Source organism: Pelophylax lessonae, assembly GCF_965119305.1.
Source record: "Pelophylax lessonae genome assembly, chromosome: 1".
Taxonomy (NCBI): domain Eukaryota; kingdom Metazoa; phylum Chordata; class Amphibia; order Anura; family Ranidae; genus Pelophylax; species Pelophylax lessonae.
Genome location: NC_138768.1, coordinates 679381952 through 679405677, shown reverse-complemented (window position 1 = coordinate 679405677; position 23726 = coordinate 679381952). Strand labels below are relative to the sequence as shown.

The 23726-nt window shown below is 45.5% G+C and overlaps 1 protein-coding gene across 1 annotated transcript in view; it reads right to left on the bottom strand.

Moving 5' to 3' along the window:
- GLRB (glycine receptor beta) overlaps positions 1–23726 on the bottom strand; it is a 247734-nt gene that overhangs the window by 15463 nt on the left and 208545 nt on the right. The window contains exons 6-7 of the mRNA XM_082243467.1: positions 4057–4139; positions 838–978 (exon numbers count right to left, since the gene is read on the bottom strand). Coding sequence (XP_082099593.1) covers positions 838–978; positions 4057–4139 — 224 coding nt within the window. The remainder of the gene's footprint in view (positions 1–837; positions 979–4056; positions 4140–23726) is intronic.

Sequence of the window (23726 nt, the reverse complement as noted above, 5' to 3'; positions counted from 1 at the left end):
CATGTTCATAATTAAGATGAACTAGGGACTATGGACTGTGTTATTTGTAGTGCACATAGAGAAGTGCACATGGCCACAACTAAAGTGCATTGCTCATTTCAAATAAGTGAGGGGGAAAATAAGAAATTCAGGAGCTCACAAAGTGTAATAGGGGGCAGAAAAACACGGTAACAAAAAAATTTATAAAAAAATAGAATAGAAGACCATTAAAAGAGAAGTTCAGGATACTAAAAAATTAACACACATATTTACCTAGATGGCTGCAACATTAATGTGAGCTGCAGCTGTCCCCCACCGCTTCTACACGAAGAACTAAGCGATCAAAGATAGCTGATCGTGCAGTTCTCGGTCTGTTACCGCTCTGTGCTCTGCCCCTTCAGCGCTTACTGGAGTGCTGGGCTGTGGAGGGGGCGGGAGCTGCTGGCTTAGGCTCTCAGTGGGTGAGCCAGCTGCCAGTCAGGCATCTGGGCAGATCCTGACATTATTGTCGAGATCCCTGCTGAGCCTGCACTGGCTCTGTGATGTAAGCCAACAGGGGACTTTAGACTGCAGTCGGCTGAACCTGGGCCGCAGGAGTGCAGAACTAAGTGCACTCCTGTGTCTTGCAGAAGTATGGCCAAAGAGCTTTGAGTGGAAGTTATGGATTATTTGTGGAGTATAAAGATATTGTTTGGTGTCAATTTAGGTGAGTTGTTTCAGGTACTGCAAGGTCAGATTACAATAGCTGCATTCATTGGGCAAGCAGGGTAATTTACAGGCAGGATATTCATTTTTATTTTAGGTTCTCATAAAAGCAAAAATAAACTGACACCATTATTTGTATATGATGCTACTTACCAGTGCCCTTGTAGTATTTTGTACAGTTACCATATTCAATGTCTTCTGTCTTTATATCAAACTGAGGCAGTGCAATTTTTTCCATTTGAACAGGGTCTCCTGACTGCCAAATGAACCGCAAGTCATCTGTTGTATATCCAACTTTGTGACAAACAAAAATATATTTCAGCAATCTCCACACATTTCTATCAAATCAATTAAGCTTTTGCAAACCTATAATTATTTGTTCTCCAGGCACACAGTGAAGATCAGGGCAGAAACATTACGGCTTTTAAATCATTTGTTAACGTTATTAAAGCAACAGAATCTACATACCTGCAGAACAAAGCTGTGATAATGAGATTATTGATTTCTCTAATTTAGTACAAAGTACCTATTTTTATCTGGCCTTATTAAGCACTGAGACATCAACTGACAGCTCTTGTAATCTCCTGTTATTAATTACAGAAAACATCGGTGTGTGTTTTTTTTTTTTCTAGATGAAAATGTCTTCATCTAGCAGGATTCATGATGAACGAGAGATGCCACAGCTAAATCAATGTATGATATAGTATTATGTCATACAGTTTAGTCCTGCATATATCAGAAGGATACATAATTAATTTACTGGAAATATATCACATTATTATCTAAAGAAAACCTGTACTCTGACCACAAGTACTCAGTTAACCTTCTTCCTGCAGAATTAGCACTATAATGTGTCAGGGGGTTCAGAGGCATCCCTTTGGAAACACTATATTTTCTGGGAAAGGGGCAATTTAAAAAATAAAAAAAAAACTTGATCACGTTTTTGAGTAATACAATTACAAAATTAGTTTTCCATAGTAAAAATAGGAGTATACAGTACTACCCTTTTTATGTGCAATGCTCTATGCCTAAAACACACCAACCGACCCAAGCACTGTCTCATCTGTGGTGTGGCAATTCTGGCATATGCATAGAAGTTTCCTCCAGCCCTAGGTAAACTAAATACATCTGAAGTTTAGGTATGGCAATTTTTTCATAGTTACATTGGCTTATTTCTCTCAAATATTGTTCACAAATCTGTCTAAATCTGTGTTAGTGAGCACTTCTCCTTTGCCGAGACAATCAATCTACCTCACAGGTGTGGCACATCAAGAAGTTGATAAGACAGCATGATTATTGCACAGCTGTGCCTAAGGCTGGCCACAATAAAAGGCCACTCTAAAATGTGCAGTTTTTTTTTTTTTAAGTTTCAAACATTTTATTGGTTTTAAGTATTGATACAGCAAGTCAACAAAGAAGTAAACAATGCATAATAAACATGTGGCAATCAGCCAGCTGGTGTAATGAACGTACATAGCTTGGGTCAGTCAATATGTAAAGTACAAGTGTTTAACACAACTAATAATGAGAGTAGGAGTTAGTAAACAAGAGTTGAGTAGAGGGAATCAAAGAGAGACTATGCCTATATCCGAAATCAAGTGAATATGTTGAGAATTGAGATAGGTAAGAAAATGTGATATTAACGTGAGTATGGGTGCCCCCATGGTCCTCTCTGGTCTAGAGTTAAATCGCTGTGTCGGGCAGGTCTGGTGAGTCAAGGTGCGTTAAGAGAATGATAATCAAATTTTAATGCTTTTGGGGTAAGATAGCCATAATGACCAATGCTCCCGGAATCTCTCCTCTGTGAGGTGTGCCTTGGAGAAGAGGTATTCCATGTTGCAATGGTCATTGATGGAGTTGATCAACGCCTCAAGGGATGGCGAGGAGGGTTTTTTCCAGGCCCTAGCTAACACTAAGTGTGCCGAGATTAGAATATGGTGAGTAATTGGAGGGTAATTGTCAGGCAGCGAGAGAGGACTGAGACCAAAGAGGGCCATTTGTGGAGTAAGGCATACAACAGTGTCAGTCACAGTAGAGATGAGTGACGAAACCATTTTCCAGTAAGGGCGGATTATCTGGGCAAAGGAGAAGTGCTCACTAACCCAGATTTAGACAGATTTGTGAACAATATTTGAGAGAAAGAGACCTTTTGTGTACATAGAAAACATCTTAGATCTTAGAGTTCAGCTCATGAAAAATGGGGGCAAAAACAAAAGTGTTGCGTTTATAATTTTGTTCAGTGTAAAAATATATGTGCCATAACTGTGGGATCCCCATGGAAAATGGAAATCACTGTAGTAGGCTCTACTAATACAGTGATTGCCGCTAGCTACCGGGTCCCATGCTGCCTTGCTGCTTACTGAAGACTCGCTTGGAACAGACAACATTCAGAGAGCACTTTGCATTTTCTCAATGAATTCAAAGTGTTCTCCGTTTGGATAAGGTAGAGATGTTAACATTATTGCCTCTCCACCTCTTTGTATCATAATATGCTTTGCATATATTGAGAAAATGCAAAGTGTTCCTTAAATGGTGCCCGTGCCAAGCTAATGACCTCCTGTGTTAACAATGCAGCAGCTCGGCATGGGACTCAGAAGCTAGTGGAGATCAACGTAGTAGCGGTCTCTACTACAGTGATTTCCAGCTATGGCGCATACATATTTAAAAGATACCTAAACTTCAGTTTTAAAAGATGCCTCTAAAGTAGTTTACTTTTTTATTGACTTTATGGTAATAATTGTATTTGTTTATTTAGCACTTTATTGGGCCTACTTTGAATTTTTAATCAGTTTTTTAGTGTACGCTAATAATGTGCAAAATCTATGTACTATAAGGTGTTGAAAGACTAGTTCGGATTGGTTGATTACTATACAGTACTGTCCATTGCACAGTGGATAAACAAAACTACTGAAAATATTCACTATAAAATGAATATAAAAATCCTTTTTTTTTTTACCAGTATGTGTATTTTTGCTAGAATAGTCAGAACATATGGCTGCAGTGACATCCCATATGGCACTTGCTTGACAAATTATTTATACTGAAATATGGAAAATAAGCAGCGCTAAAATTTTTTATGTACAAACTGCATGTGCAACTATCTTAAATTGCTGACATACATGTAAGCTCTACTTTTACAGTAACACACATTTAAAAAATGAAATAAAATTAACTACATATCACATTCATAATTGACTATTTGCTGAATACTACTAAATATAACAAGGCATCTGATTACTAATAGATAAAGTGAGGCAGCTTGCCTTTCAACTAACATGAACACAAAAAAAAAAAACAGGCTAGTAATGTAAATTATTTCACATTCACTTTGATTGACTTTTGGGGGTAAATATTAAATAAACTGGTACTTACAACTTTCCAGCTGCATCATGCAACGTTGAGTATCCATTGGGAACAAAGTTAGATCCAGAGGACAGGATAAGGTTATGGACAACCTAAATAAAATAAATTACTACTGTGGTTTCAAGAAATAAAGAAATATGCATATATTTTATATTAACATAACCAAGCCAGTGGCATGTGATAATAGAGAATACAAATGTCAATATGTTTTTCTAGAATTCTCATTACTTCCCTACTTTGATCAATAGCTTTATATTTTTTTTTTTATTGTTCTATACATAAGTTTACCCAGTCATCCAGATTAGAGATGGCCTTGCGGTTCGCGGCGAATTTTGCTTGTTCGCTACCCGCCAAATTTGCAAACACATGGCGTTGTTCACGGCGGCCATATAAGTTTACATTGGAGAGAACTTTGACCCATGACACATCCGTCAGGTGGAATGGGACAGCCAATTAAAACATTTCAGCACATGGACATGCCCCCTACCCTATAAATAGACCTGAGCTGTCGGCCATTTCACATTCCGCTTTTTGCCAGCGTAGGGAGAGGTTGCCTGTGCTCATGAGGGAAAGATTGCCAGACACAAATAGCTCTTTAAAGATCCACAAAAGTCCTTTTCAGGGCTGGTATTTCGGTATAGGTCTACTAGTATCTTTTCAGGTTGGGGCAGGTATCCAGTCGGTGCTTTAGGGGCAGTTAGAGATCGGCAGCAGTCACACAAATCGCTCTGTTAATGTCCACAAAAGTCATTTAAAGGGCTGCAAATTTTTTGGTATTGCTGTGCAGTGCACTAAAAAGGGGGGGGGGGGGGTATAATATACTTTGTAGAAAGCATATTATAGTGGATTAGTAGTATTATTGTGCACTGTGCAGCATTGTGACAGGTGTGGTGACTGAGCAATGCTGCAGCAATACTACACACAGTGACAAAAGCACTTATAATTTATTATAACTGGTGTGATAGACCAATGCCCCCCCCCCCCAATACCACATATTGAAGTGGGGTGTTATCTAAGTATACTTTTAGAAGTGTATTTGTGCCCTGCAACAATATCGCCTCTTTTGCTGAGTTAAGTCTGTGTCACAGTGCCAAACTCACTGGCCAATTTTTTTGAACTGCTGTGATAGACCAGTGGCCCCCCAATACCACATATTGAAGTGGGGTGTTATTTAACAGTATAATTTTCTAAGAGTGTATTTTAGTCCTGCAGTGACAACAGTTACTGGCCAATTATTTGTAGAACTGGTGTAATAAACCTGTGGCCCCCCAATACCACAGATTGAAACAGGGTGTTACCTGAGTATACTTTTACAAGTGTATTTGTGTCCTGCAACAATATTGCCTCTTTTGCTGAGTTAAGTCTGGTACACAGTGCCAAACTCACTGGCCAATTTTTTGAACAACTGGTGTGATTGACCAGTGGCCCCCCAATACCACATATTGAAGCGGGGTGTTATTTAACAGTATAATTTTCTAAGATTGTATTTTAGTCCTGCAAAACTTTGGCCTCTTTTGTTGTGTTAACTGTGCTACACACAGTGACAACAGTTGCTGGCCAATTATTTGTAGAACTGGTGTGATAAACCTGTGGCCCCCCAATACCACAGATTGATGTGAGGTGTTATTTAACAGTATACTTTTCTAAGATTGTATTTTAGTCCTGTAAAAATGTGGCCTCTTTTGCTGTGTTAACTGTGCTACACACAGTGACAACAGTCACTGGCCAATTATTTGTAGAACTGGTGGACTGACGGACCGGCAAATAAGGAGGAGAGGCAGGCAGAACTTGCATTGCACAAGAGGTACAAAGCAGACTGCAAATGTATCAGGAGTGAGCCATCAACCATGTACAGTCACATCTGGCGCTCCCAGGACGCTGTCACATGGCTCCGCAGTGCGGGCTTTTTTTTAATGTGTCCGTTGCTGACAACAATGTTGCTATCTGCAGCCTTTGCAGTCAACGCATAAGTTGCGGTAAGCCCAACACTCACCTAGGGACAACCGCCTTAAGAAGGCACCTGAAGTCCCATCACCGAGCCAAGTGGGAGCAACACCGTCAGAACCCACAAAGCCACACTCCATGCTCTCACCGTCCAGCCTCTTCTCCTTCTTCTGTCTCCTCACAGTTGTCCTCCACTCCACCTTCCAGGATGCCGTCATCACGTTGTTCTGGAAAAAGGCAGGCTTCTGTGGCTCAAATGTTGGAGCGTAAAAAAAGGTGTCCGACAGGTGTCTGACTACATCAGGTTAACGGCCGATGTGGACGCTCTGAGGAGTGATGAACCCCTGGACTACTGGGTGGGCAGGCTTGACCTCTGGCCAGAGCTTGCACAATTTGCAATGGAACTGTTGGCTTGCCCCCCGTCCAGTGTCCTGTCCGAAAGGACGTTCAGCGCAGCAGGGGGGATCGTGACCAATAAGCGCACTCGCCTAGCTCATGACAGTGTAGACTACCTGACATTTATAAAAATGAATGAGGCATGGATCTCTGAGGAATTCAACACATGTGACCACTAGACCATGTTTCACTGAAATTCCTCATGACGGGCCACAAATATCTGCCAGACCACCATCCACCCACATCAATTCCTGGTCCTTGTCTTCGCTAAATACAGCGGCATAAAAGGCATTTCATGTCCATTGAATGGCTAATTTTTGGGGCCTATACAGGCCAACACTTCTGTATACTATGAATGCCTAATGTACCTCTAGCCATCAAATACTACGTTCTTTGCTGTCAGTTAAACCCATGTGGGCTAATTTTTAGGGATGATCAAACTTTTGAAAGTTCGATCATTCGGTTCGACCAGAACACCCGAATTTCGGAAAAGTTTGGTTCGGATTCCAGAACCCCATTGAAATCAATGGGACCCGAACTTCTGGAATCAAAAAACACAATTTTCAAGCCCTAAAACCCAATAAATGCCCCTAAAAAGTGCCTAGGGTTGAAGGTGTGCACATGTGGAACAGGTGCGCAAACATGGTAGTTTTGGTGTTGGCGGAGCCTCCCCACCATAACCCCAAAGAGCTGGCTTTGAAGGAGGCCCAAAAATTGTAAAGGTGTGCACCTGTGGAACAGGTTCGCAAACATGGTAGTTTTTGTTTAGCATAGCCTCCCCACCTTAACCCCAAAGAGCTGGTGTTGAAGGAGGCCCAAAAATTGTAAAGGTGTGCACCTGTGGAACTGGTGCGCAAACATGGTAGTTTTTGTTTTAGCATAGCCTCCCCACCTTAACCCCAAAGAGCTGGTGTTGAAGGAGGCCCAAAAATTGTAAAGGTGTGCACCTGTGGAACAGGTGCGGAAACATACTAGTTTTTGTTTTAGCATAGCCTCCCCACCTTAACCCCAAAGAGCTGGTGTTGAAGGAGGCCCAAAAATTGTAAAGGTGTGCACCTGTGGAACAGGTGCGCAAACATGCTAGTTTTTGTTGTAACCAAAATGAGGTTCTGTGAACGTAAAGAGAATGAGAGGAGGATTTGAGGGTGGCACCATGGTCCAGGCTTAAACTGAGGCTCAGCTGCCACATCACAACGATAGCCTAGTCTACAAGGTCTGCATCAGGTGCATCAAAGCTTGATATCCACGACTGATTCATTTTAATGAATGTCAAACGGTCGACTGAGTCGGTGGAGAGTCTCGTTCGATGGTCTGTGACGAATCCTCCTGCTGCGCTGAATGCCCGTTCCGATAGGACACTGGAAGCAGGGCAGGCCAACAACTCCATGGCATACTGGGCCAGTTCTGGCCAGTGGTCTAATCTTAAGACCCAGTATGCCAGTGGATCGGCATCGTCACATGAAAAGCCCTCTGTGTCACTTTGTGCCCTCGCGTAATCGTCCACCATGTGATGCAGACGCTGTCGATGCGATGTGGCAGCTGAGAGGCCTGGGCGGTGAGGAATAAAAAAAGACCGAAAGGCATCCGTCAACCGCACGCCTTCTCCAACGCTCCTCTCGTGACCACCAGTAGAATCCATGGTAGGTTGTCCCCGCCCCTGCACCCTACGGGAGTCGGGGAACGTGTTCACCAGAATCCTCTTGAGACTGTCCTCAAGGGATTTGATCCTGTGGACTCTCTGGGTGGATGGGAAAAGCTCAGAGACTTTAGACTTGTACCGGGGGTCAAGTAGGGTGGCCAACCAATAGTGGTTAGTCTCTTTAATGGCCTTGATTCTGGGGTCCTTTCGCAGGCTCTGAAGCATGATGTTTCCCATGCGTCGCAAATTAGCGAAGGCCTGAGAAGCTGACTCCTCGGGGTCACTCATAACGACATTATCTTCAGCGGGCTCCTCCTCCTCCCAGCCACGCACTACTCCAAAGTGTCCTGAGGGAGTCAAACTAGGCCTTGTAGATTGCCGCATGTCTTCCTCCTCCTCCTCAAACCCTGCAAAAGTTCCCGCAGAATCGTCCTCCTCCTCCTCCTCTTCCACCCCTGGATCCTGCTCGGGCCTCTGGGAGCTAGGCATAATGGGGTCAGGATTCTCAGGGTAAAGGGGGCCTTGAGAGGCAAGGAAGTCTTCCTCTTCCTCCTGCTGCTCTGCCTCCAGTGCCTTGTCCATAATGCCACGCAGAGTGTGCTCCAACAAAAACAGTACCGGTAGGGTGTCACTGATGCATGCGCTGTCCCGGCTGACCATCCTTGTGGCCTCCTCAAATGGCGAGAGGACAGCGCATGCATCCTTAATCAAAAGCCACTGCCGTGGTGAAAAGAAGCCCAGGCGCGCAGAGCCAGTGCTGGTGCCGTACTCGCATAGGTATTCATTGAGGGCCCTCTGCTGCGTGTACAGGCGCTGCAGCATAGCCAAGGTGGAGTTCCAGCGGGTGGGCATGTCACAGATGAGGCGGTGTACCGGCAGGTGAAACTCGCGCTGCACTTCGGCCAAATGTGCAGTGGCACTGTACGACCACCTGAAGTGACTGCACACCCTTCTTGCCATCCTTCGCACAGCCTGCATTCCCGGGTACGAGTTCAAAAACCGCTGTACCACGAGATTCAGGACATGCGCCAGGCATGGCACATGGGTTTACCTTCCCTGACGAAGGGCGGCCAGGAGGTTTGACCCATTATCAGTAACCACCATCCCTGGCTGCAGCTGGCGTGGTGTCAACCACCTCTGGGCCTGTGCCTGCAGAGCCCCAAGAATCTGAGGGGCAGTGTGCTGCCTGTCCCCTAGACACACAAGCTGCAGCACTGCGTGACACCTTTTGGCCTGAGACATAGAATAGCCCTTTGAACGTTTACGTGGTACCTCATCATATTCAAAGGACCATTCTGCAGAGGAGGGCATGGAGGAGGTAGAGGAGGAGGAGCAGCAGGGGGTAGAAGTGATCGATCTACCCGGATCAGCGACACCACTAGCTGTTTGCAGACGTGGGGGCAACACTGGCTGCAGCACCGAGCCCTGGCTACAATCCCTTCCGCTGGCAAGCAGTGTCACCCAGTGAGCAGTGACAGAAATGTACCGTCCCTGCCCATGTTTGCTTGACCAAGTGTCAGCCGTCAAGTGTATCTTATGGCTGACTGACTTGGCCAGGGACGACACTACATTGCCTTCCACATGTTGGTATAGGGATGGCAGGGCCTTACGGGAAAAGTAATGCCGACTTGGCACCTGCCACTGTGGAACTGCACATTTTGCGAAGTCACGGAAGGGAGCAGACTCTACCAGGTTAAATGGTAATAGTTGCAGAGCCAGTAGTTTAGCCAAACTACTGTTTAGACGCTGGGCATGTGGGTGGCGGGGAGTATACAGTTTTTTTTGTTCCAGCATGTGTGGAATCGAAATTTGGCGTCTAGATGTTACAGCTGGTGGTGTGCTGGAGGTAGATGCGACACTGCCTGCTATATCATCATCCCTGTCAGTGGAGGCTGCCAACAGGTGACGAGTGACTATAGCAGGGCCAGGAACAGACTGATGTGCAGGTGGAGCAGGTGGAGCATGAGGAGGAGCGCGAGGAGGACTAGGAGGCCGACTGACCAATCTTTGGCCCTTTTGTGGGTTCTTTAAATGCTCCTGCCAACGGGCCGAGTGGTGGGTTGTCAAATGCCTGTTTAGGCAGCTTGTACCCAGGTGGTTGACATTTCTGCCACGTTTTATACCCTTCTTACAAATCTTGCAGATCGCAACTGTTTTGTCTGCATGGGATGTCTCAAAAAAGTCCCAGCAAGATGAGGTGTGTATAGTGGCCCAGGAGACAACAGGTGCGGCCTTAGATGGAGCGGGCCGTCTGCTCTCCCCTCTTGCTTGCTCTGCCTCCTCCTCAACCTCAGACCCAACATCTGACTCCATCAAAGACTGAGCATCAGGCCTGGCCCGGGAGACAACAGGTGCGGCCTTACATGGAGCGGGCCGTCTGCTCTCCCCTCTTGTTTGCTCTGCCTCCTCCTCAAACTCAGACCCAACATCAGACTCCATAAAGGACTGAGCATCAGGCTGGAGTAGATGGCCGACACTGTGGTCAAACAGCTCAGCTGACTTCTCTGTCATGTCTGAAGTTGGGTCTAAGGGAGGACATGAGGTGGACATGGACTCATCTGTATTTGTTCTGCCAACTGCAGAAGACTGACCACTTTTCTCTGCCTGGGTCACTGTAGTTGCAGATGATGCCGATGACGAGGGTTTGGTCATATAGTCCACCACCTCCTGTACATACTGTGGACGTATAGCTTGGCCACTGCCGGAGAACAATCCAAATGGTGGCCTGGCTGAGGACTGACCACCACGTCCACCCCTGCCTCTAGACATCCTAGAAGCTGTGCCCCTTTCCGCAGCAGGGCCACGTATGCCTTTTCTTGGTCTACCAGGCATATTTGTCCCTGATGCGTTGGCAACTGTGTGCGGTGAAAAACGCACACTGCTATGCGACCCACAGTTGTCGCTGGATACAGCACAGCAGATGTGTCACGCACAGTAGCAAAGCCTTTTGCACAGTGGACCTAACGCTTTGAACAACAGGCGTTAAGTTGTCACTGATGCGTTGTCAACTGTGTGCGGTGAAAAACGCACACTGCTATGCGACCCACAGTTGTCGCTGGATACAGCACAGCAGATGCATGTCACGCACAGTTGCAAAGGCTTTTGCACAGTGGACCTAATGCTTTGAACAACAGGCGTTAGGTTGTCACTGATGCGTTGTCAACTGTGTGCGGTGAAAAACGCACACTGCTATGCGACCCACAGCTGTCGCTGGATACAGCACAGCAGATGCGTGTCACGCACAGTTGCAAAGCCTTTTGCACAGTGGACCTAACGCTTTGAACAACAGGCGTTAGGTTGTCACTGATGCGTTGGCAACTGTGTGCGGTGAAAAACGCACACTGCTATGCGACCCACAGTTGTCGCTGGATACAGCACAGCAGATGCGTGTCACGCACAGTTGCAAAGGCTTTTGTACAGTGCACCTAACGCTTTGAACAACAGGCGTTAAGTAGAGATGTATAGAACTGTTCGCCGGCGAACAGTTCCCGGCGAACTTCGCATGTTCGCGTTCGCCGCTGCGGGCGAACATATGCGATGTTCGGTCCGCCCCCCATAATACATCATTGAGGCAAACTTTGACCCTGAACTTTACAGTCAGCAGGCACATTTCCAGCCAATCAGCATACCTCCCTCCCACACCCTCCCACCTCCTATAAATAAGCAAGGGCAGCATCCATCTTAGATCATTCTGAAGCAGTGTGGGTAGTGAGAGTAGGGAGAGCTGCTGCTGCTGCTGCTGTTAAGCTAGGGACAGTTAGTCAGTGTTCCTGGTCTTGCAGTGTTCTTGGTCCACTACTGCTGTAAGGACAGCACCCCAAAAAGCCCTTCTAAGGGCTGGTATTTGTGTAATTATATATATATATATATATATATATATATATATATATATATATATATATATATATCTAGCGTCCCCAAAAGCCCTTTTAAGGGCTGGGTAATTGAGTTGTTTCTTCTTATAGTGTCCCCAAAAGCCCTTTTAAGGGCTGGTAATTGAGGTTTTTTTTTTATTTATATATATACATATATATATATATCTAGTGTCCCCAAAAGCCCTTTTAAGGGCTGGTAAGGTAATAGAGTTTTTTCTATATATATATATATATATATATATATATATATATATATATATTGTACACTGTGACTGCAGTTGCCTGCCCGCTGTGTGTGAGAGGCCACAGACCTACCACAGACTGTACTGTGTGCACACCACACTCATTTCGGGTGGCACAGGCACAGTACCTGGCATTTTAAAAATTTTTTTTTTTTTCCTCTGTCATAATTGCAGTGAGTGCTGTGTCAGGTCCACAGAGTGCACTGTACCCACTGCAGTGCACTGCCCACCACTGATATATATACGGTGGCACAGCATCTTGTTGCAATAAATTGAAAAAAAAAATATTTTTTATTATTGCAGTTGCCTGGGCTGCCAGTGACTGTCAGGTCCACAGAGTGTACTGTGCCCACTGCAGTGCCACTGTGTGCCCACCCACCACTGATATATAAGGTGGCACAGCAGCTTGCAAAGTAAAAAAAAATATATATATTTTTTAATTGCAGTTGCCTGGGTGCCAGTGACTGCTGTCAGGTCCACAGAGAGTGTACTGTGCCACTGCCCACCCACCACTGATATATAAGGTGGCACAGCAGCTTGCAAAGTAAAAAAAAATATATATATTTTTAATTGCAGTTGCCTGGGTGCCAGTGACTGCTGTCAGGTCCACAGAGAGTGTACTGTGCCACTGCCCACCCACCACTGATATATAAGGTGGCACAGCAGCTTGCAAAGTAAAAAAAATATATATATTTTTTAATTGCAGTTGCCTGGGTGCCAGTGACTGCTGTCAGGTCCACAGAGAGTGTACTGTGCCACTGCCCACCCACCACTGATATATAAGGTGGCACAGCAGCTTGCAAAGTAAAAAAAAATATATATATTTTTTAATTGCAGTTGCCTGGGTGCCAGTGACTGCTGTCAGGTCCACAGAGAGTGTACTGTGCCACTGCCCACCCACCACTGATATATAAGGTGGCACAGCAGCTTGCAAAGTAAAAAAAATATATATTTTTTTTAATTGCAGTTGCCTGGGTGCCAGTGACTGCTGTCAGGTCCACAGAGAGTGTACTGTGCCACTGCCCACCCACCACTGATATATAAGGTGGCACAGCAGCTTGCAAAGTAAAAAAATATATATATATATTTTAATTGCAGTTGCCTGGGTGCCAGTGACTGCTGTCAGGTCCACAGAGAGTGTACTGTGCCACTGCCCACCCACCACTGATATATAAGGTGGCACAGCAGCTTGCAAAGTAAAAAAATATATATATTTTTTTTAATTGCAGTTGCCTGGGTGCCAGTGACTGCTGTCAGGTCCACAGAGAGTGTACTGTGCCACTGCCCACCCACCACTGATATATAAGGTGGCACAGCAGCTTGCAAAGTAAAAAAAATATATATTTTTTTAATTGCAGTTGCCTGGGTGCCAGTGACTGCTGTCAGGTCCACAGAGAGTGTACTGTGCCACTGCCCACCCACCACTGATATATAAGGTGGCACAGCAGCTTGCAAAGTAAAAAAATATATATATATTTTTTAATTGCAGTTGCCTGGGTGCCAGTGACTGCTGTCAGGTCCACAGAGAGTGTACTGTGCCACTGCCCACCCACCACTGATATATAAGGTGGCACAGCAGCTTGCAAAGTAAAAAAAAATATATATATTTTTTAATTGCAGTTGCCTGGGTGCCAGTGACTGCTGTCAGGTCCACAGAGAGTGTACTGTGCCACTGCCCACCCACCACTGATATATAAGGTGGCACAGCAGCTTGCAAAGTAAAAAAAAAATATATATTTTTTAATTGCAGTTGCCTGGGTGCCAGTGACTGATGTCAGGTCCACAGAGAGTGTACTGTGCCACTGCCCACCCACCACTGATATATAAGGTGGCACAGCAGCTTGCAAAGTAAAATAAAATATATATATTTTTTAATTGCAGTTGCCTGGTTGCCAGTGACTGTCAGGTCCACAGAGTGTACTGTACCCACTGCCCAACACTCCTATAGGGGTGGCACAGCACCTTGCACTCATAGTACAACAGTAACAACACATTTTAAAAAAAATTACAGGCAGAGGCAGGCCACCCCGCAAGGGCCGTCGTGGTCGTGGTGCTGTGATTTCCTTAGGCCCTAGAATAATGCCCAGTGTTCAGAGGCCACCACAGACCCTGAACTCAAAAAATTCTGAGGCCATAGTTGACTGGCTTACACAGGACACCCAATCGTCTACAGCTTCCGCTCGGAACCTTAATGCACCATCCTCCTCCAGCTCAGCTTCGGGCACCTCTCAATTTACCACTCGCCAGCCCGCCGGCACCACCACCAACACTAGCACCACAGCCGCTTCACTTGATCCGTCAGAGGAGTTATTTTCACATGAGTTGGAAGAAATAAGTGATGCGCAACTATTAGTGCCAGAGGATGTAGATAACGGGGATATGTCTCAGTCAGGCAGCATTATACACATGGACGTACATTGTGATGATGATGATGATGATGATGTTGTACCTGCTGCTGCTGCCTTTGCTGAGTTGTCAAGTGAAGCGGCTGATGATGACGATGTGTCTGTGGATGTCACCTGGGTGCCTGCTCGAAGAGCAGAAGAAGAGGGGGAAAGTTCAGATGGGGAGACAGAGAGGAGGAGGAGACGAGTTGGAAGCAGGGGGAGGAGGTCATCGCAAGGAGCTAGTGGCGCAGTCAGACAGCATGTAGATTCGGCACCCGGGGTCAGCCAGACAGCACGCCAATCAATGCAAGCTGTTGCCACCACCAGAATGCCGTCCTTGCAAAGCTCAGCAGTGTGGCATTTTTTTTGTGTGTCTGCCTCTGATATCAGCGATGCCATTTGTAACCTGTGCCAAAAGAAACTGAGTCGTGGGAAGTCCAACACCCACCTAGGTACAACTGCTTTGCGAAGGCACATGATCTCACATCACAAACGCCTATGGGATCAACACATGAGTAAAAGCAGCACACAAACTGAAAGCCACCATCCTCCTCCTGGTCCAGCATCTTCAGCCACGTCAACCACTGCTGTCCTCCATGCCCCCTATCAACAACCCGCCCCTCCGCCTCTCACCTTCAGCAGTTCCTGCTCACCTGCCCACAGTCAGGTGTCTGTCAAGGAAATGTTTGAGCGTAAGAAGCCAATCTCACAGAGTCACCCCCTTGCCCGTCGTCTGACAGCTGGCTTGTCGGAACTCTTAGCCCGCCAGCTTTTACCATACAAGCTGGTGGAGTCTGAGGCCTTCAAAAAATTTGTCGCTATTGGGACACCGCAGTGGAAGGTACCCGGCCGAAATTATTTTTCACAAAAGGCAATCCCCAACCTGTACTCTATTGTGGAAAAGGAAATCATGTCACGTCTGGCACACAGTGTTGGGGCAAGGGTCCATCTGACCACTGATAGCTGGTCTGCAAAGCACGGTCAGGGCAGGTATATAACTTACACAGCGCATTGGGTAAACCTGCTGGCGGCTGCCAAGCATGGAATGCGTGGCTCTGCTGCAGAGGAGTTGGTGACACCGCCACGACTTGCAGGCAGGCCTGCTGCCACCTCCTCTACTCCTCCTACTCCATCCTCTTTGCTAACCTCCTCGGCTGAGTCCTCTTCTGCTGTTGCGTCTTGCTCCACACCAACTGCACCCCCCCAGCTCCCCAGGGGCTATTCCACATGCCGGATACGACAGTGTCACGCTGTCTTGGGGTTGACTTGCCTGAAAGCAGAGAGTCACACCGGACCAGCACTACTGTCCGCCCTGAACGCACAGGTGGATCAGTGGCTGACCCCGCACCAACTGGAGATCGGCAAAGTGGTGTGTGACAATGGCAGCAATTTGTTGGCGGCATTGAATTTGGGCAAGTTGACACATGTGCCGTGCATGGCACATGTGTTGAATCTGATTGTGCAACGTTTTGTGCAGAAGTACCCAGGCTTACAGGACGTCCTCAAACAGGCCAGGAAGGTGTGTGGCCATTTCAGGCGTTCCTACACGGCCATGGCGCACTTTGCAGATATTCAGCGGCGAAACAACATGCCAGTGAGGCGCTTGATTTGCGACAGCCCGACACGTTGGAATTCAACACTGCTAATGTTCGACCGCCTGCTCCAACAAGAAAAAGCGGTCAACGAGTATTTGTATGACCGGGGTGCTAGGACAGCCTCTGCGGAGCTGGGTATTTTTTTGCCACTTTACTGGACGCTCATGTGCAATGCCTGTAGGCTCATGCGTCCTTTTGAGGAGGTGACAAACCTAGTGAGTCGCACAGAAGGCACCATCAGCGACATCATCCCATATGTTTTTTTCCTGGAGCGTGCCCTGCGAAGAGTGCTGGATCAGGCCGTAGATGAGCATGAAGAGGAAGAGGAAGAGTTGTGGTCACCATCACCACCACCAGAAACAGCCTTACCATCGCTTGCTGGACCTGCGGCAACACTGGAAGAGGAGTGTGAGGAAGAGGAGTCAGAGGAGGAATGTGGCTTTGAGGAGGAGGAACACCAACCACAGCAGGCATCCCAGGGTGCTCGTTGTCACCTATCTGGTACCCGTGGTGTTGTACGTGGCTGGGGGGAAGAACACACCTTCAATGACATCAGTGAGGACGAGGAATTGGACATGAGTAGCTTGGCATCCAACCTTGTGCAAATGGGGTCTTTCATGCTGTCATGCCTTGAGGGACCCTCGTATAAAAAAGCTGAAGGAGAACGACCTGTACTGGGTGGCCACACTACTAGACCCCCGGTATAAGCAGAAAGTCTCTGATATGTTACCCAATTACCGGCAGTCGCAAAGGATGCAGCAGCTACAAAATAAATTGAAAAGTATGCTTTACACAGCATATAAGGGTGATGTCACAGCACAACGGGAATCCAACAGGGGAAGAGGTGAAAGTAATCCTCCTCCTACCACCACAACCACGCCAGCAAGGACAGGACGCTTTACAGACGTCTTGTTGATGGAGGACATGCGGAGCTTTTTTAGTCCTACGCATCGCCACAGCCCTTCGGGGTCCACCCTCAGAGAACGACTCGACTGACAGGTAGCAGACTACCTTGCCTTAACTGCAGATATCGACACTCTGAGGAGCGATGAACCCCTTGACTACTGGGTGTGCAGGCTTGACCTGTGGCCTGAGCTATCCCAATTTGCCATTGAACTTCTGGCCTGCCCCGCTTCAAGTGTGCTGTCAGAAAGGACCTTCAGCGCAGCAGGAAGTATTGTCACTGAGAAGAGAAGTCGCCTAGGTCAAAAAAGTCTTGATTACATCACGTTTATTAAGATGAATGAGGCATGGATCCCGAAGGGACTGACAGTGGGGGATGCATTTGACTAAAAAAGGCCTGTTGATGACTGAGATGCCTTGGCCTAAAAATGGTCCACACGCTGCTGTCTTTAATCATTCTCTGCATGCCGGATGACTTACGTGACGTCTCCGCCACCAACTACGGTTCAAGCCGCAATGTTTTAGTGCACTTTCTGCCTTGAAAACCTCAATTTTTCAGGCCGCTGCTACAGCAGCGGCTGCAACAATGCCTACTTTTTCATGCATGTGTACATGCCTAATTTTTCTGGCCTCTGGTGCTACACTGTGGCTGCAAAAAAAACAAAAAACATAAAAAAGGCACATACATGTGTCAATTCCCCTTCGTGATCGTTACCTTGTCGTGGTGAAGGGGCTTGCGTATCACAATGAAGCGATCACCTCTAGGAGTGTGTTGGCACACCCCAGATGATAAGGTCATTGCTTCATTGTGAACAGACCAAAAGCGATCCGCAGGATAATTTTTCATAGAAAAAACATTCATTTTCTTTCATTCTTTCTGCGGAGCTGGGTATTTTTTGGCCGCGTTACTGAATGCTCATGAACAATGGCTGTAGGCTCATGCGTCCTTTTGTGGAGGTGACAACCCTGGTGGTCAGTCGAACCCAAGGCAACATCATCGACCTCATCCCATATGGGTTTTTTCTGGAGCGTGCCCTGAGAAGAGTACTGGATCAGGCTGTAGATGAGCATGAAGAGGAAGAGTTGTGGTCCCCATCACCACCAGAAGCAGCCTTGTCGTTGTCAATTGCTGGACCTGTGGCAACGCAGAGAGAGGAGTCTGAAGAAGAGAAGTCAGAGGAGGAAGGTGGCTTTGAGGAGGTGGAATACCAGCCACAGCAGGCGTCCCAGGGGGCTTGTTGTTACCTTTCGGGGACCCTTGGTGTTGTACGTGGCTGGGTGGAGGAAGAGACCTTCAATGATGTCAGTGAGGACAAGGAACGGGACATGGCTAGCTTGGTATCCAACCTTGTGCAAATGGGGAGTTTGCGGTTGTGCAAATGGACTGACTGACTGTTGTTAAACGGGGAGTTTGGTCTGTCAGAGTTTGGTCTGTCACTGTGAAGCGGGCGTAACCCTTACACTACTTGACCGATAAAACATCATACCTGATCGTATTCACACACTGGATGTTTTAAAGCACGTTATTCCAAACAATTTAGGAATGTTAGGTGATTTATGCCCTTTATGGATCAAAACCCGACTCTGCGTCAACTACGTAATTTTCCATGGGCGTTTTGCCATGGATCCCCCTCCGGCATGCCACAGTCCAGGTGTCCCTGCTCTACTGAAAAATTATCTTTTTTTTTCTGGTTCTGGACATGCTACAGAGCTGAAACTTCACACAAAAAAAGTTCTTAAAAATTGTCATTTTTGATAGAGAGCCAATTATTGAAAAAAAAAAAAAAAAAACTTAAAAAAAAAAAAAAATTTCTTTGGATTTATTGTCTGGGGGGTCTAAAAAGTGTACCTGTGAAGTTTCAGCTCTGTAGCATGTCCAGAACCAGAAAAAAAAATAGAATTAGGGTTAGGGCTAGGGTTAGGGTTAGGGTTAGGGCTAGGGTTAGGGCTAGGGTCAGGGCTAAGGTTAGGGCTAGGGTTAGGGTCAGGGCTAAGGTTAGGGTTATTTTTAGTGCTTAGGGTTAGAGTTAGAGGGGTAGGGGTAGGGCTACTAACTCTAACCCTAAGTATCTCACCGTAACCCTCACCCTAGCCCCTAACACTAAACCTAACCCTAACCCTCTAACCATAACCCTAACCTTAACCCTAACCCTCTAAGCCTAGCCATAAAAATAACCCTAACCCTCTAAGCCTAGCCATAAAAATAACCCTAACCCTAAACCTAACCCTAACCCTAACCCTAGCCCTAAGCCTAACCCTAGCCCTAACCCTAATTCGTATTTTTTTCTGGTTCCGGACATGCTACAGAGCTGAAACTTCACAGGTACACTTTTTATTTTTATTTTTTTAAAATTTTTCCAATAATTGGCTCTCTATCAAAAAATTACAATTTTTAAGAACTTTTTTTTGTGTGATCCCTCTCCGGCATGCCACAGTCCAGGTGTTTGTCCCCTTGAAACAACTTTTCCATTACTATTGTGGCCAGAAAGAGTCCCTGTGGGTTTTAAAATTCGCCTGCCTATTAAAGTCTATGGCGGTTCGCAATGTTCACCGGTTCGCGAACATTCGCCGATGTTCGCGTTCGCCGTTCGCGAACAGCGAATTTTATGTTCGCGACATCACTAGCGTTAAGTTGTCACTGTATTTTGCTGCCTAGCAAGCACGTACACCTGCTGTGATACAGCAGCACTGTGCCACGTGCTCACTAAACAGAACCCTCACACTTTCCCTACAGAAACTCAATTTTTAAATATAACTAATGTAGTACAAAGTTCCCTAACTACACTAGATATCCCTTTCCACTAAATAGAAAGCTCCATACAGCAGAAGACTGACACTGTCCCTTAAGTTTTTTTTTTTTGTAACTCTAAGAACCAGCACAATCGCTGTATCTAACTACACTGGCTGTAAGCTAAATACAATTCTGCTATATGGAGCTTTAGAACCATTGATATGTAGGAAATGTAGTGTAGCAAAGCAGGAGTCAGAGAACTGCTTCAACTCTCTTCAACAGGATCTGGATAACTGTGCTAGGGGTTAGGCGGGGCCATCTTATATAGTGTGGGGCGTATTCACTCCTGATTGGCCTCTGGTCCCCGTAGTCACTCCAATCACGTTCCTAGGAGACTCCTGCCCCCTCATTGGCTTTTGCAGACGTTTCTGGGCCAATCACGGGCTTTTAAAGACCAGTTCCTGTCCCAGTGCATTTTGGGCGGTTCTGATGGCCGAATACCGAACTTTTGCCGCAAAAAGTTCGGTATTCGGCTGAATATCGAACATCCAATGTTCTGGTCGAACCGATGGTCGGCCCGAACCGTTCGATCATCCCTACTAATTTTTGGGGCCTATACAGGCCGACACTTACTTCTGTATCCTGTGAATGCCTAATGTACCTCTAGCCATCAAATACACTACGTTCTTTGCTGTCAGTTAAACCCATGTGAGCCAATTTTTGGGGCCTATACAGGCCGACACTTACTTCTGTATACTGTGAATGCCTAATGTACCTCCAGCCATCAAATACTACGTTCTTTGCTGTCAGTTAATCCCCTGTGAGCTAATTTTTGGGGCCTATAAAGGCCGACACTTACTTCTGTATCCTGTGAATGCCTAATGTACCTCTAGCCATCAAATACACTACGTTCTTTGCTGTCAGTTAAACCCATGTGGGCTAATTTTTGGGGCCTATACAGGCCGACACTTACTTCTGTATACTGTGAATGCCTAATGTACCTCTAGCCATCAAATACACTACGTTCTTTGCTGTTAGTTAAACCCATGTGAGCAAATTTTGTGGGGCCTATACAGGCCGACACGTATGTCTGTATACTGTGAATGCCTAATGTACCTCCAGCCATCAAATACTATATTCTTTGCGGTCAGTTAAACACATGTGAGCTAATTTTTGGGGCCTATACAGACAGACACTTATTTCTGTATCCTGTGAATGCCTAATGTACCTCTAGCCATCAAATACACTACATTCTTTGCTGTCAGTTAAACCCATGTGGGCTAATTTTTTGGGCCTATACAGGCCGACATTGACTTCCGTATCCTGTGAATGCCTAATGTACCTCTAGCCATCAAATACAGTACATTCTTTGCTGTCAGTTAAACCCATGTGGGCTAATTTTTGGGGCCTATACAGGCTGACACTTACTTCTGTATACTGTGAATGCCTAATGTACCTCTAGCCATCAAATACTACGTTCTTTGCTGTCAGTTAAACCCATGTAAGCTAGTTTTTGGGGCCTATACAGGCCGACACATACTTCTCTATCCTGTGAATGCCTAATGTACCTCTAGCCATCAAATACACTACGTTCTTTGCTGTCAGTTAAACCCATGGGAGCTAATTTTTGCAGCCTATACAGGCCTACACTTACTTCTGTATACTGTGTGAATGCCTAATGTACCTCCAGCCATCAAATACTACGTTCTTTGCTGTCAGTTACACCCATGTGAGCTCATTTTTGGGGCCTATACAGGCCAACACTTACTTCTGTATCCTGTGAATGCCTAATGTACCTCTAGCCATCAAATACACTACGTTCTTTGCTGTTAGTTAAACCCATGTGAGCAAATTTTGTGGGGCCTATACAGGCCGATACTTATGTCTGTATACTGTGAATGCCTAATGTACCTCCAGCCATCAAATACTATGTTCTTTGCTGTCAGTTAAACACATGTGAGCTAATTTTTGGGGCCTATACAGACTGACACTTATTTCTGTATCCTGTGAATGCCTAATGTACCTCTAGCCATCAAATGCACTACATTCTTTGCTGTCAGTTAAACCCATGTGGGCTAATTTTTTGGGCCTATACAGGCCGACATTGACTTCCGTATCCTGTGAATGCCTAATGTACCTCTAGCCATCAAATACACTACATTCTTTGCTGTCAGTTAAACCCATGTGGGCTAATTTTTGGGGCCTATACAGGCTGACACTTACTTCTGTATACTGTGAATGCCTAATGTACCTCCAGCCATCAAATACACTACGTTCTTTGCTGTCAGTTAAACCCATGTGAGCTAATTTTTGCAGCCTATACAGGCCGACACTTACTTCTGTATACTGTGTGAATGACTAATGTACCTCTAGCCATCAAATACTACATTCTTTGCTCTCAGTTAAACCCATGTGAGCTAATTTTTGGGGCCTATACAGGCCGACACTTACTTCTGTATCCTGTGAATGCCTAATGTACCTCTAGCCATCAAATACACTACATTCTTAGCTGTCAGTTAAACCCATGTGGGCTAATTTTTGGGGCCTATACTTGCCGACACTTACTTCTGTATCCTGTGAATGCCTAATGTACCTTCAGCCACAGAATACTACATTCTTAGCTGTCAGGTAAATGCATGTGGGCTAATTTTTGGGGCCTATACTGGCCGACACTTACTTCTGTATCCTGTGAATGCCTAATGTACCTTCAGCCACAGAATACTACGTTCTTAGCTGTCAGGTAAATGCCCGTGGGCTAATTTTCGGGGCCTGGAATGGCCGACACTTACATCTTTATCCTGTGAATGCCTAATTTCTCAGACTGGAATTGAAAATCAATGGGTCTGTAAAGGTTCCGCCAAATTGTGGAATGGATGCAGACCCATTTTACAGATGTGTGAATGGACCCTATATGTATTAGACATGTATTTACCGGCTGCTGTCAGTTCTGGCTGATTTATGAAAAAAAAAAAATGATTTTTGCTGTAAAAAAAAAATAAATTAGGGCAACTTTTTCAATTGCAATACTTCTGTTATGACATTGTCCATGTGCTTGGACTGTTTGTGCACAGCTAGTACATCTTTTGTGGCTGCAAATATGACCTAAAGGTTCTTAAAGTTCGCCTCCCATTAAAGTCAATGGGGCCCGCCGTGAACTTGCGGGTCACGGATTTTTGAGATGTTCGTCCATCTCTTATCCAGATCCTTCATGCTTAATCAAGAACTCTAGAGGGTATAGAAACACCTTCGATTCACTTTATAGTTGAACAGTTTAACCCACAATAAGTTTTGATTGCCTGGGCATATGAAATTCTGTGGTGGTGTCAATGCTTTTGGCTTTATTTGTTCTCTTTGCAAAATTAATTTCAATGATGTATTGTTCTCTTAACAGTATTTCAATTACATTCTTCTGTATGATGTTATCATTAAAAATAAAAAAATACAAATGTCAATATGCATTCACCCATTTCATCTAAAATACTATGAGGAGCATACAAGGTTTGTTTAGTAGTCAGCTAAGTGTTGGTATGTTTTGTGAGCTGTGTTGCCTTTAAGGTAGACGTGTGTAGTAACCACAGCTGGAAGAGTAATTGTAGATGAGATTAGCAAAGAGCATGCATGGTCAGAAATACTAATAAAAGAGACTGTGTGATTGATATATTATCAAATATGAAATATATGAAAAATATAAATTTTAATACTCGATATGTATATGACTATAAGCAGGTAGAGAATGTTCTTCTGTTGCATCATGCCATTGCAGAGAGAGCTTAACCACTTTCTGACTGCCTAATTTGGAATTTACGTTATGAATTTGATGTTAAACACAGGGGTATAGCTGCAGCTAGATGCCATAACCCTGGCATTTTCATTTCCCTTAGGCAGCCGGCTTTCTGACAAAAGTGATCCCAGCAGCGGATTCCCCTAATGTTACTGATCGCTGAGCCTAGGAACCATCCGGCGTCAG